Genomic DNA, 14,428 nt, shown 5'->3' on the forward strand with positions numbered 1-14,428 from the left:
TTGCTTAACTGGGTTAAAGTGTGTGTTACACACACACAAACACATACACTACCAGTGTGCTGGAGCTGGCTTGTAGCAACTCACAAGAGTTTATAGTGTGCCCCTCTTTCCAAATCTGTATTCAATGGCATAACGTGTAGCTTGACATTGGTCATGGTTGGAGTATTTATGTAATAGAAATTGGCAAATATCACAAATCAGGGCTTTTTTTAAAGCCAGTTGCTAAACATTTATCAGCACACCAGTAGTAATATACCATGGCAGAACTTAGACCAGGTTTAGTACTTCAATAAAATGCTATTCTTATTGATATTTTTACAAACTTCTAATGCCAAATGTCATCAAGTTTTAAAAATGGAATCTAACAAGTCCAAAAAACTGTTTGCAATAAACACCACAAACTCTTTTTTCCTAATTTATGCCCCTATATAAATACATTAGGCAGCTAAGCAACAGGAAGAGCAGAAAGTCCACCAACAGGAAAGTTAAGGAAAAAAAAAGATTATTTTAGCCCATTTTACTTCCATTTCTTCATCTGTAAAACAGAAAAAATAATAGTATATACTCACAGAGTTGTTGGGTGTATCAAATGAATTAATATGTATAAAGTCCTCAGAATAGTACACAGCACAGAGGCAGTGCTACAGAAATGTTTGCCATCATTTTCTACTATTAAACTATTTGTAATATGATCTCCCACAGAAAGAAGTTTAATAACTTTTTGAAAAGGTAATGAAAAAAGACAAAGACAAAAAGAATTAAAAAGCAACCCTATATTACTGATCTACATGAAAAACCATCTTGTTTACTATGAGATTCTAGCTTTAACTTGAAATCACATACACAAAAAACTACAAAAGCACGAAACTGTAGATGATAGTCATTTGAACTATCTTAAAAAACAAGAAGTAAAGATTTCTGAAGAGGAATAAAGATATTTTTTGAGTAGGTCATATGAGTGTTACTTAGAATTCAATTCCATACCTGCTGACGACTACTAAGATCCAGCTGCTTCCAAAACTGGAAGTCTAAACAAAGGTCACGCCAGTACTTGCAAACCAATGATGCAGAAAGGCAACGCTCGTCCAGTGACAAATTGGAAAATATCTGTGAATAAAAAATGGTACCATGTAATATGTGCTAAACATTTTCAAGGCACAGGAAAAGGTTTCTATTATAGTTAGAAAAAGTTAACTTTTTAAAAAGAAAACCTTCTTGAATAAAAGTGGCCATTACTGTAAGTCACTGAAAGAGACCACCTTAAAGAGAAACTATGATACAGGAGCAAAAAACGAACTGATGTTATCTTTTCTGTAAGAAGAGGAGGGGAAGAGAACAGGCATGTACTGACATGTGTGTCCATGTACATCTTTGTGTTTGCTTATATTTAAAAAAAAAAACAACAACAAAGAATTGAAAGCCTAAACCAAAAACTAATTTAAAAAAAAAAAAAAACTATTTACCTTTCTGGGAAGGGAAAAAAGACTAGGGAAGAAAGAATGATAAACTTGAGATTACTCTGAAGTTTTCCAGTTTGACCTTGGAGCCACGAGAACTTTTCATATGTGATTTAAGAGAAAAAAAAAAAAAAAAGTAAATCATAAGAAAGGTACTTAACCTTTATGGTGTCTTTTCCAAAATATTCATAACCCCAATCTAATAATAAAGAAAATATATATACCAAATGTGGGACATTCTACAAAATACTGAATCAAAACTCCTCAAAAAATTCAAGGTCATGAAAAACAACAAAAAAAGACAGAAAGTATCACAATCCAGAGGAGACTAAGAAAGAATGACAACTAATGTTACCCAGTTAGATCCTTGGCACAGAAAAAGACATTAATGGAAAAACTGGTGAAACCACCTAAAGACTGGAGTTTAACTAATAGTAATGTACCAATGCTGATTTCATAGTTTTGGCAAATGTACTACAGTGTCAGAAGAAAATAAAATCAGGGAAAGCAAACAGGTATGAAAGGAAAATAAGTCTCGGGACCCCAAAATCGCTAAGCCAAAGACAAAAGTCAAGGTGGGAACTGCATCAGGCAAGCCTGCCTCCCATTTTATTCCTAAATGAGATAGCTACAAGGATTAAAAAAAAAAAGCTACGTACTTCCCTCACAATTTGACCACAAGGAAATTCTCTGTGGACCTCAAGATCTTGATCCTAAAGCAATTCTGTTGAATTTCACCCTGACCATGTAAATTGATAGCTTCTCTTCACAGATGTGGGACAAATGATGGCAGAACACCCTCATCCCTCTGCTCACCTGAGACAAATGCATATGTGATTGCTTCCTCTGCCAGACTGTTTATATAAAAATGCAGGTTCTCTGAGTCAGACTAAGGCATAAGTGATTATTCCTCTACACCCCCTCAGGTATAAATTATGTATTCAGTGAAAGGCTGATAAAAGACCCAAAAGAATGCAACCTTTTATCTTTTAACTACCTATAACCTGGAAGCCCTGACTTCGAGTCTGTCCCTCCTTTCTGGACCGAACCAATGTATGTCTTACGTCTCGTGTCTCCCTAAAATGTACAAAACTAGGTTGTGCCCAACCACCTGGGGCATATGTTCTCAAGGTCTCCTGAGGACTGTGTCACAGGCCACTGACCACTCACATGTGGCTCAGAGTAAATCTCTTCAAATATTTTACAGAGTTTGACTGCTTTCATCAACACTGGATAAGGAATACAGAGGAAATCTCTGTACTATCATTGCAATTTTTCTATAAATCTAAAAGTATTCCATGTCAAAACACCACATATTTTAAATATATATAATAAAAATAAAATTATTCCAAAATAACATCTACTCTAAAAAATAATTTTTAAAAGTTACATCATAAAAAGATGATTAGGGTCAGGATGAGAGCCAAAACAAATCTTGGAAAATTAAAAGCTATATCAACAAATACCATGTGTGGGCCACACTGGGATCCAGAATTGAACCAACTCTAAGAAGATACTTTTGAGGCAATCAAATAAAACTGAATATAGAAGATAATAATTTAAAGGAATCATTAATCAAGATTAAACACTGAAATAAATGTGAGCTATACATTTAAAAAAGATTAATAAAAACAAGTAAGATAATTATTTACTCAATTATCCCAGTTCAGGGTTGCAGGTGACCAGCGGTCAGGGCACAAGGTAGGAACTAACAATGGACAGGGCACCAATGCACCACAGGGCACACCTACACTCACTCATACCGGGACCATCTAGACATATGCACACACCTTATACACAACCTAACGTACACAGCTTTGCAATGTGGGAAGAAACCAAACCAGAGTACCCAGAGAAAACATGTGCAGGCATGGGGAGGACATGCAAACTCTACACAGACAGTGGGCCCAGCTAGGAATTGTTGTTTTTTTTTTCTCTCATCAACATTATAACAAAATGATGTTGAACTAAAGGCTATTAGTCAAGGATTTGTTGTAATACATAAATGATTTCAATTATAATTATGACCGAAACAACTTACCTCTATATGGACAAAAGTTGTAGACATATAAGCTAGAATCTCTACTATGTTTAAATCTTGTGCCTTGGGAAAACAACTGCCTGTTCCCTTCACAACCAGCTTTTCCTCCAACATGTCTAGTGAGAAGTACAGAATATCATAAAAGTGGCCGGGCATGGTGGCTCACGCCTGTAATCCCCTTGGGAGGCTGAGGCAGGTGGACCATGAAGTCACAGGTTCAAGACCAGCCTGGCCAACATGGCGAAACTCCATCTCTACTAAAAGTACAAAAATTAGCCAGACATGGTGGCACGTGCCTGTAGTCCCAGCTATTCAGGAGGCTAAGGCAGGAGTATCATTTGAACCTGGAAGGTGAAGGTTGCAGTGAGCCAAGATCATACCATTGCATTCCAGCCTGTGCAACAGAGCAAGACTCCGTCTCAAAAAAAAACAAAAACAAAAACAAAAAAACCATAAAAGTCACTAGCAAATTTGTCTCCCATGCCAGCAAACATGTATTAAGCCCACTACAGCCTTTCACTTGCAGGCATTACAACTGAAATATCTGGACAATATACTAAAAGCAATTACTTCAAAACTCTAAAAAATTAGTAATGAATTGTGGAAGGATACCAAAATTTGAAGAATGGCCAATAACAAAGATGAGTTTCCTGGGTTTTTTTTCCCCCCCCCTTTAATCCCCTAGCATGGAATTCAGGGTGGCCCTGTACAGAAATGCACGGGAGGTAAATATCAACAAAAATTCAGAGAAAAAGCTATCTTTCTGGACAAAAGACCAGGAAAATGGGCCTCTGCAAGACAGAGAATGTGAGAAGAATCTTCATTTTTGGTTTTCCTTTCTTCCTCTTTTCTTTTTTCTCCCTATTGGCTATGTCCCAAATGCTATGTCAGTAGCAGAGCTGCAATACAGACCCCAAAAGTAAACCCACCATTCTGGCCAAAAGAATTGGTGAAGAGAACTCTGTGGTCCAATAAGTAAGCAAGGAATCCCCACTACTGTTTCTTAATTTTATCATAAAAGCAGCTCCAGTCATGCAAAACCACACAGCAGCACAGGTGGCTATATCTCTGAGAGACACTCCATCTTTTATTTGGTTTCTAAGATAACCAAATAAACTCTTATTGGCACACAAAACATAAATGAATGTGTACAACTATGTGCCAATAAAACACGATTTACAAAAGCTGACAGTGGATTTGGCCTGTGAAGGGCCACCGTTTGCTGGTCCATTCACAAGAAAAAAGGAAATGAAAAGAAACTGCCCATGAGGAAACCCAGACATTGGATTTACTAGACAAAGACAACAATTTAAGACATGCTTACAGACTTAAAGAAAATTGTGGACAAAGAACTAAAGTAAATTATGAGAACCAAGTAGAAATGTCTCACCAAATAGAGAATATTAATAAAAAGTAGAAATTATGAAAATAAATCAAATAAGAATTCTAGAACTAAATTATACAATTACTGACATTTAAAAATTCACCACAGAGATTCAACAGATTAGAGCAAGCAGAAGTGTTATATAAATGAGCCAAAGATGACCTCTGTGTATTGGTCCTAAGGTTATTTCTTCACCGAAGGATGAGACTCATTAGCTCAAGAGCCCGCTAGTACCACACTCAATTTTTTACACATCCCACCATGCTGCTGAGTGAAATCACCCAGACAGGTAAGCCTGCTCTCCAATTATCCTGTACCCCAGAAGGGTTGCCTTGCCCTTCTCCCCTTCTGAGTGGTGGTCTACCTCACTGTAAGTCTCTGCACAGCTTCATGCTGTAAAGGAATTTTCCTCTCATATAATCCTGTCCAACTGCCACCAAATGAAGCTTGCTGTGTGTTACCACCTCTTATAATCATATCTCTTTCTTGAGAAGCATCAAAATCCCTTGAACCTCTAAAGAAGAAAGAATCAGCATACCTAAAGATAGGTCAATTAAAATTACCGAGTCTGTGGACTGAAGGAAAATGAACATACCTGTGGAACACCACCAAACATACATATAATTGGAGCCACAGAAGAAGAGAGAGTGAAAGAGGCTTAAATATTTGAAGAAATAATGGCTAAAACTTTCCAAATTTGATGAAAGACATTAATCTAGCTCATAAACTCAATGAATTCCAAGCAGGATAAATGCAAAAAGATCCACATCAAAGATGCATCATAATCAAATTGTTGAAAGACAAAAACCGAGAGAACCCTGAAAGCAGCAAGAAAAATGCAACTCATGAAAAGGACATTCAATACGATTAACAACTGATATTTCACTGGAAACACTGGAGACCAGAAGGCAGTGGGACAACATATTCAAAATGCTGAAAGGAAACTGTCAACCAAGAATCCTCTATCTGGTAAAACCACCCTTTAAAAATAAAGGCAAAATTAAGATCTTTCCAGATAAACAAAAACTGAGGAAGTCTGTGACTGGTAGACTTCCTCTAAAAGAAATGCTATAAAGAGTCCATCAGGTTGAATTGTAAAGGCATCAGACAGTGGCTTAAAATCACAAAAGAAATAAAGGACACCAGTAATTGTTGGTATTTACATAGGTAGATATAAAAGTGCATATTAATGTGTCTTTGGTTTGTAATGCCTCCTCTTTGCTATATGATTTAAAAGACTACATTAAACAGTAATTATGAATCTATATTGATTGGCACAAAATACACAAAGCTGTAACTTGTGTCAGTAACAACAAATAAAGGAGCAAAGTTTTTATATACCACTGAAACTAAACTGGTATTAATTCAAACTAAATTGTTATAATATATAGTGTTAATTATAACCCCAAGGGCAAATACTATGAAATACACATATAATTATTTACTGTATTTTATTTATATATGTAATTCTCATATATACATATAATTCTCACATTATATAAAGATAACATATTTAAATATATTAATATATTTATACTTTAGTTATATCATTTAGATTATTATTTATATAACATATTTAAATATATTAACATATTTATACTTTTGATTTATATTACTATATTTAGATATGTTATATTTATTTATACAATGTGAGAATTATATGTACATATGAGAAGGGGATCAAAATGTTACACTATAAAATACCGGACATAAAGAACAGCATCAGAGGAACTGACAAAACAATATATAAGACATAGAGAAAACAAATAATAAAATAGTAAATGCATTTCCTTATCACTAATTACACTAAATGTAAATGGGCTAAACTTTCCAGTTAAGACACACAGGGCCAAGGCCAGGCACAGTGGCTCACACCTGCAATCCCAGCACTTTTGGGAGGCTGTGTTGAGTGGATCACTTGAGCCCAGGAGTTCAAGACCAGCCTGGGCAACATGGCAAGACCCTGTCTCCACAAAAAAAAAAAAAAAAAAAAAAAAGACAAAATTAGCCAGGCAGAGTGGTATGCACTGATGGTCTCAGCTACATGGGAGGCTGAGGTTGGAGAATAGCTTGAGCCCAGGAGGTCGAGGCTGCAGTGAGTTTGTGATCGTGCCACTGCATTCCAGCCTGGACAACAGACTGAGACCCTGTCTCAAAAAGAAAGGCACAATGAATGACAGGATGAGACTTAAAAACACAATCCAATTATAAACTGCTTACAAGAGACTCACTTTAGATTAAAAAATATACACAGATTGAGAGTAAAAGCATGGAACAATACATATAGCAAAAACTGACAGAATTGAAAGGAAAAAAAATAAAAAGAGTTCTGCATTAATGCTTGGAGACTACAACACACAACTTTTAATAATGGACAGAACAACCAGACAAGAGATGAAGAAGTAAAATGAATACCTGAACAAAACTTAAACTGGGCCTATCAGATATCTCTAGAACACTACACAAAACAGAATACACATTCTTCTGAAGTGCGTAAAAACATTCTCAAAGACCAAAGTCTAAAATACTACACTACAAGTCAAGTCTCAACAAATTTTAAAATATTAAGCTCATACAAAGTATCTTTTCCAATGACAATGAAAGGAAATTGGACATCAGTGACAGAGCCCAGGAATGGCAGCTCAAGCCTATAATTCCAGCATTTTGGGAGGCCAAGGGAGACAGATCACTTGAGCCCAGGAGTTTAAGACCAGCCTGGGCAATGTGGCAAAACTCTTATTTCTACCAAAAAAAATACAAAAATTAGGTGGGCGTGGTGGCACGCACACCTGTAATCCAAGGTACTAAAGAGGTTGAGGTGGGAGGACTGCTTGAGCACAGAAGGCAGAGGTTGCAGTGAGCCATGATCACACCACTGTACTCCAGCCTGGGTGATACAGATACTCTTTCAAAAAATGAAAGAAAAGAGAAGAAGTGAGGGGAGGGAAGAGGAGGGGAAATCACTAACAGGAGGAAATCTGGAAACTTCACAAATACATGAAAATTTAACAATCAACAAGAACTAATAAAGGATTGAAAATAATTTGAAATTAATGAAAACAAAAACATATAGCAAAATATATGGGATACAGATACAAGTAACCAAATTTAAAAAGAAGAAAGATCTTGAATTGGCAACCTCAACTTCCACTTTAAGAAACTATTAAAAAAACTCAACACAAACCAAGCAGAAACAAGGGGAAAAAATAGAGCTAATACAAATGAAATATAGACTAGAAAAATAACAGATGATCAACAAAACCAAAAGTTTATTCTTTAACATGATCAGGCCGAGCACAATGGTTCACACCTATAATCCCAGCACTTTGGGAAGCCAAAGTGGGAGGACTGCTTGAAGCCAGGAGTTTGAGATTAGTCTGGAAAACACAGCAAGACCCTGTCTCTACAATAATTATTTAAGAAATTAACCAGGCATGCGCCAGCATGCCTGTGGACCCAGCTATTCAGGAGGCTGAGAGGAGGGAAAGCCACTTGAGCCCAGGAGTTTAAGGCTGCACTTCCATTTACATAGCTATAAGCTATGATCACATCACTGCACTCAAGTCTGAGTGACAGAGACCCTGCACACACACACACACACATGCACACACACACACAATGTTGCCTAGACTAAGAATAAAGAGAGATTCAAATTTTAAAATCATGTATAAAAATGGGAATATTAATATCAACCTTACAAAAAGTACACAATTATAAGAGAATACTATAATTGTGTGCTGCCAAAATAGATGATGAATTCCTAGAATGTAAACTATAAAAACTGACTCAAAAGAAATAGAAAATCTGAATGGATGTACAGCAAGTAAAAAGATGGAATATGTAATAAAAAACCAAAAAACTTACAACAAAGAAAAGACAAGGACCAGATGGCCTCACTAGTAATATGCTTAAATCAGAACGAAAACCAATCTATCTTAAATTCTTCCAAAAAATGAGAGGATGGGATAACACTTCTTAACTCCTGCTACAAGGCCAGCATATTCTGATACCAAAGCCAGGCAAAGAAATCTCAAAAAACTACAGACCAATGTCTCTTATGAATACAGATGTGAAAATCTTCAATAAAATATAAGGAAACTAAATCCATAGTATAGTAAAAGGGTTATACACCATGACCAAGTAGGATTTATCCCTTGGAATGCAAGGATGGTTCAACATATGAGAAAAACCCATGTAACACACCATATTAATAGAATAAAGGTTTAAAAAAAAAAAAGATCATCTCAACTGACTCAAGAAAAAGCACTGGACAAAATCCAACACCCTTTCTTGATTAAAACATTCAGAAATATAGGAATAAAAGAACACTTCCTAAACCTGAGAAACAGCATCTACCAAAAACCCCTAGTTATCATTATACTTAATGGTAAAAGACAAAAAGTTTTTCCCCAAAATTGGAAACAGAAGAAGGATATCTGCATCATGACTTCTACGCAACACTGTACTGGAGATTCTGGCCAAGGCAATTAGACATGGAATATAAATAAAAGGCATCCAGATTGGGGAACTGGAATTAAAACATCCTATATTCACAGATTTCATGATCTTATATAGAGAAAATCCCAGAGAACACAAAAATTAATGTTAGAGCTAATAAGCAATTTTTTTTTTCTTTTTGAGACAGAGTCTCAGTCTGTCGCCCAGGCTGGAGTACAGTGGCACAATCTCGGCTCACTGCAATCTCCACTTCCCGGGTTCATGCCATTCTCCTGCCTCAGTCTCCCAAGTAGCTGGGACTACAGCTGCCCGCCACCACGCCTGGCTAATGTTTTTGTATTTTTTTTAGTAGAGATGGGGTTTCACCATGTTAGCCAGGATGGTCTCTCTCTCCTGACCTCGTGATCCACCCGCCTTGGCCTCCCAAGGTGCTGGGATTACAGGCGTGAGCCACCGCACCCAGCCGCAAATATTTTTATATACTAGCAACGAATCATCTGAAGATGAAATTAAGAAAGCACTTCCATTTATAATAGCATCAAAAAGAATAAAACTTTTTTTAAAGCTCTCATTTCTTTATTGAGATTTCCAATTTGTTGGGTCAATGTCATCATATTCTCCTGTAATTATTTAAATGTTTCCTTTCTTTTACCATGTTTATAATAGCAGTTTGAAGTCTGCTAAGTCTAATATCTAGGCTCCCTCAGAGTCAGTTTCTATTAACTGCTTTCTTAGAGTTAGTTTCTATTAACTGCTTTCTTTTTCCTTCAGTACGGGTCTCTTTTTCCCTCAGTATGGGTCTCTTTACGTGTCTTAAAATTTTTTGTTAGAAACTGGACATTTTGGATGACACAGCCAGCGTATAATTTTGTTTTTCTTTTTTTCTTTTTTTTTGAGATGGAGTCTCACCCTGTTGCCAGGCTGGAGTGCAGCGGCATGATCTCGGCTCACTGCAATCTCTACCTCCCAGGTTCAAGCTGGGATTACAGGTGTGAGCCACCATGCCTGGTCGCCAGTGCAGAATTGTTTATTTCCAACCCTTTTAGCATGTCTGGCCCTAAACTGTGGAATCTGTGTTCTGGGCAGTGTGACTACTTCCGTTCAGATTTTAATTCACATATACATATATATTTTAGCCTGGCTTTCTAGGGAAGTCATTCTGTGTCTGAATAGCTTAGTGTTCAGCTATGTATATGCCAAAGATATGCTCAAACAGCTTGAGCCTGCTCTTCAATCTGTGTGTGGGTTAAGAAGGGCACATTCAAAGCTTAGAGAATTCTCATCTGCCTTGGCCCTTGCTCTCAAGTTAGAAAACCTCAGGTCTCCCCTACACATGTGCATAGTTTCACAATATGCCAGGATATGTGGAGTGGTCATCCCTTTATGGTTCTCTCATTTCCAGGGTCTGCCTTTTAATTTATAGCTAGTCTTCCACTCACCCCAACTGGCACTACAACCTTAAAGGAGCAAATACATGGTTTTTCCTTCTTTTTCCCTACCAAGTTCAGTACATTTTATCGACAAAGATTTTTATTCATTGCCCCAAATTGAATCAACTCTCTGGCAGCAAAGCTGCTGGTTTTCCAAACTACAGTTCTTGCCAAAAGTGCTGGGACAGGAGGTCACATTAGAAGCCCACGCAAGAATGCTGTAGACTTGCACTATTCTTACCTGAAGCTCTAACAGTTTTCCTAAGAATAAATGTTTCTCGGTGTTTTTCTTTGCTTTTGGTTGATTTCCAGAGTTCAAATAGTTTTGGGCAATTTTGCCAGTTTTATACTTTTTGTGTGGAAAGGATTCACCAAACTCTTCATGCAGCCACAGGTAAAAGTACATTTCTTGTGGATATTTTTATGCTCGTCCTCCTCATTTTATAAATGAGAAAATAAAAATTTAGGACGCCTAGATCATTTTTTTAAGGTTAAAGGACTATGTGGTCTTAAAGGGCTAATTTATCAGTTAACAATCAACATGTAGGGCATGGTCACTGGAACCAAGTAGCATCTTGTCTGAAACATGCCTGACTTTAACTGTTATCTTTTTTGTAAAAGTGATATGGCTGTTATAAACCACAGGCCATTGACTAAATCCAGATTTGGTTTATCCAAGTGAAGAAATTTAAGATATGGGCAATAAGCATAAAACAGGATATTTTGCCAAAGCTAAACAACTTTTTAAAGAAACTATTATATTAAAATGCATTTTTGACTGCTTTAAAACAGGTAATATTTATTAACCTATACAAAAGAAAAACATCCTTACTGATATTGAGCCAAAAATCAGCCCATGATGCAACACATTGTTTTCTCCTCTGCCACTGGAAAAAAAAAAAAAAAAAAAGCAAGTATGGTAGCTTTCTCAAAAAAAATCCTTTAAATTCTTAAACATCCTCACATTTCTCTCCCAAATTCTCCCTGCCTCGTTTGATTTTGTTTGTTTGTTTTTACAGCTATAGTAACTTCATAGCATACAAGATGAAGCAAAAGCAATACAATTATAATAGCTATTGACTCACTACCAGGAGAAAAGGGTGTAATTTCTAAGAATGTTTTCCAATAGTGATGATGGACTTGTGCCTCTCCATGCAACAACCCTTCTAATATTAGAAAAGAAAAATGGTCATAGCTCCTTAAGTCTTCTCTGCTCCAAGTCAAACAACTCCAGTCCTTACCAGCAGAGCTAGAACCCTTTCACCACCACATGGCCCTACCGTGGCTCAAACAGTAACTCCAGTCAGAAGATGGACATTGCTTAGAAATATCTCTTCGTGGTGTGGCATATTCACCCTGAGTCTCAGCCCAGACTCCAAACACCTGATCATACATTCGTTCATAAGTATTTACTGAGTGCTACTGTATGCCAGGCACTGCACTTAAAGGAGGAGAGAGAGCATTCAACAAGACTATGAATCCAGAGTCTCTGCACCCAAAAACTGGGGTTAGCTGACACTGAACAATCACTAATTCAATTCATCCCAGATAGTACAACTCACTTCGTGCTGAATACCACTAGGACCATCAGACTCAGACAGAGAATCTTTATTAGAGTTTTCTAATACAAGGAATGGAAATCTACATAACATGTCCAAATACACACAATAGGGCAAGTCCATGGTAATTCTCATATGTCCTTTAGACAAAGTTTTCAACAATCCTCAGGAAAAAATATGAAAAAGAACAATGCAGTGTTAATAGAATAAGTTTATTTTATTCTATTAGAGTTTCTCTTTATTATGAGACCATGTCCCCTATTTTTTTTCTTGGCATTAAAATGTTTTGTACCTCATGAAATAATGGTTTAAGTAGAAAAGTAGAAGGTATCTGGCTTTGTTTTGGTTCATTTTGAAACAGTCTTATTTGCCAAATAAGAAGACAGCAATCAAATTTCTATACCAAATATTTGTAGATATTTTATTTATCCATATCATCCAGTGATTTAAAGGACTCAAGAAAGTTCCCTTTGTCCTAAAATGCACCTCTGCACACAGAGTAGGGAATTACTCTTCCAACAAGGAGACCTCCATAAGAATTAGATCATTACATTTTGACACAAGGAAATGTAAGTTTTCCCACCCTCTTGCTGTATCATTCACAAGAACATTAATATCACAGTAAAAGAGACCCAAACACACAGTACTGTAAATATGCAAAAAGTCTAGTCACAGAAACTATATTGGTGACAATAACAATTGTAATTACTGACAGTTACTTCAGTAACGGTAAAAGTCGCCAAATTCTTATCAAGATTAATTATGGATAGTCTCTAGTATCATCCACAATGAAAATGGTTTATATTTATTAAGCTCCAGATAGGGTAGGGTGGGAGAAGACAGAAAAAGAGGAAAAAAGTTAATAATAACTTAAGAAAAACTCTATTATGTAACTAAAGTTTGTCACTAGCATTGACAAAACTGCAAAATATCCTTGGTAGTTGAAAATGACACAAAGTTCATACAGAATACCTACCTCTACTCACCCATTTCCCAACAAAAAATACATCTGCGCTTACCTCTGGTAATCTGTATGCTTTTATGCAAAGGTTAAACTGTAGAAGGGCATTACAACATAGCATAAACAAAGGGGTTTTTAAGTCAGGTGGTCTTTAATTCCCTCATTCAAGACCTAGATCTGCCCTTGACTTTCTGTATGTGACCTTGCACAAGTCATTCGACCACTTCAAGGCCCACTAGACTGTCAGCTCCACAGGAGCAAAGGCCACTTCTTCCTGACTCACTACTGTAAATAGTGGCCCACAGCTTGCAGAAATCAGTTTCTTCTAGTATAAAATAAAGATATTAACAGTATTTATCTCGCAGCTTTAACTGGAGAAATAAATGGGATATTATATATATAAAGTTCTGGTGCAGTGCCTGATTATGGTAAATGCTCAATAATAAGTTAACTGTTTGACATTAACTACCAGTCATCAAACATGAAAGTAATGTTTGAAGACCTTCAAATACTAATACGCAAAGCCTTTACCCACTAAGTATAAATTTCCCGATTAAATTTTTTCCCCCCCACAGAATACCTGCGAAGTTTCTAAACCACTGGGTTGGGATTCTAATAATAGCTGAACCCTGAATGGTGGGTTACAGAATCAAGCTATTAAAAGATACTCAGTAGACTCCAAGTGCTCCTACTTCAAAAAATAGGTCATACGCAGAGGCCCCACTGGCTTCCCAGTCTCCCCTTCGGATGTCCCTAGGCTGTCAGGGAACCCCCCTCCTCCGCGCTTAGGGGGAGGAGAGAGAAAGCCTCAGAGGCGGGGGCCGAGGGTGGGGGAAAGCGAGCATCCCTGCGCCTCTCGCCCAGACCCACCTTGAGCAGGATGGACGGCGGCAGCTGGTTGATGTCTGGGGTTTCGGGGGACGGCTCCCTGTGACAGTCGCAGGGGTTTTCGGGGGGCTCCCGACAGTCCGCGTCGCCACATTGATGCTGCTGCTGGGCGGACAAGGGGGCGGTGCCCCCGTCTCGGACAGCGTCCCCGCCAGCTTCGGTAGGGGCACCTTCGGAGGTGGGAGAAGAGGGCGGGGGGCAGAGCGGCTGCGGGTGCTGCTCCGGGCCCTGGCAGCAGCCGGCGTCGGGG

At 37.5% G+C, this 14,428-nt stretch overlaps 1 protein-coding gene across 1 annotated transcript in view; it reads right to left on the reverse strand.

Annotated features, from left to right (window-relative positions):
- FBXL17 (F-box and leucine-rich repeat protein 17) overlaps positions 1–14,428 on the reverse strand; it is a 551,136-nt gene that overhangs the window by 535,818 nt on the left and 890 nt on the right. The window contains exons 2-3 of the mRNA XM_011949326.1: positions 14,161–14,426; positions 985–1,107 (exon numbers count right to left, since the gene is read on the reverse strand). Coding sequence (XP_011804716.1) covers positions 985–1,107; positions 14,161–14,426 — 389 coding nt within the window. The remainder of the gene's footprint in view (positions 1–984; positions 1,108–14,160; positions 14,427–14,428) is intronic.

Source organism: Colobus angolensis, unplaced genomic scaffold, assembly GCF_000951035.1.
Source record: "Colobus angolensis palliatus isolate OR3802 unplaced genomic scaffold, Cang.pa_1.0 Scaffold298, whole genome shotgun sequence".
Lineage (NCBI taxonomy): Eukaryota > Metazoa > Chordata > Mammalia > Primates > Cercopithecidae > Colobus > Colobus angolensis.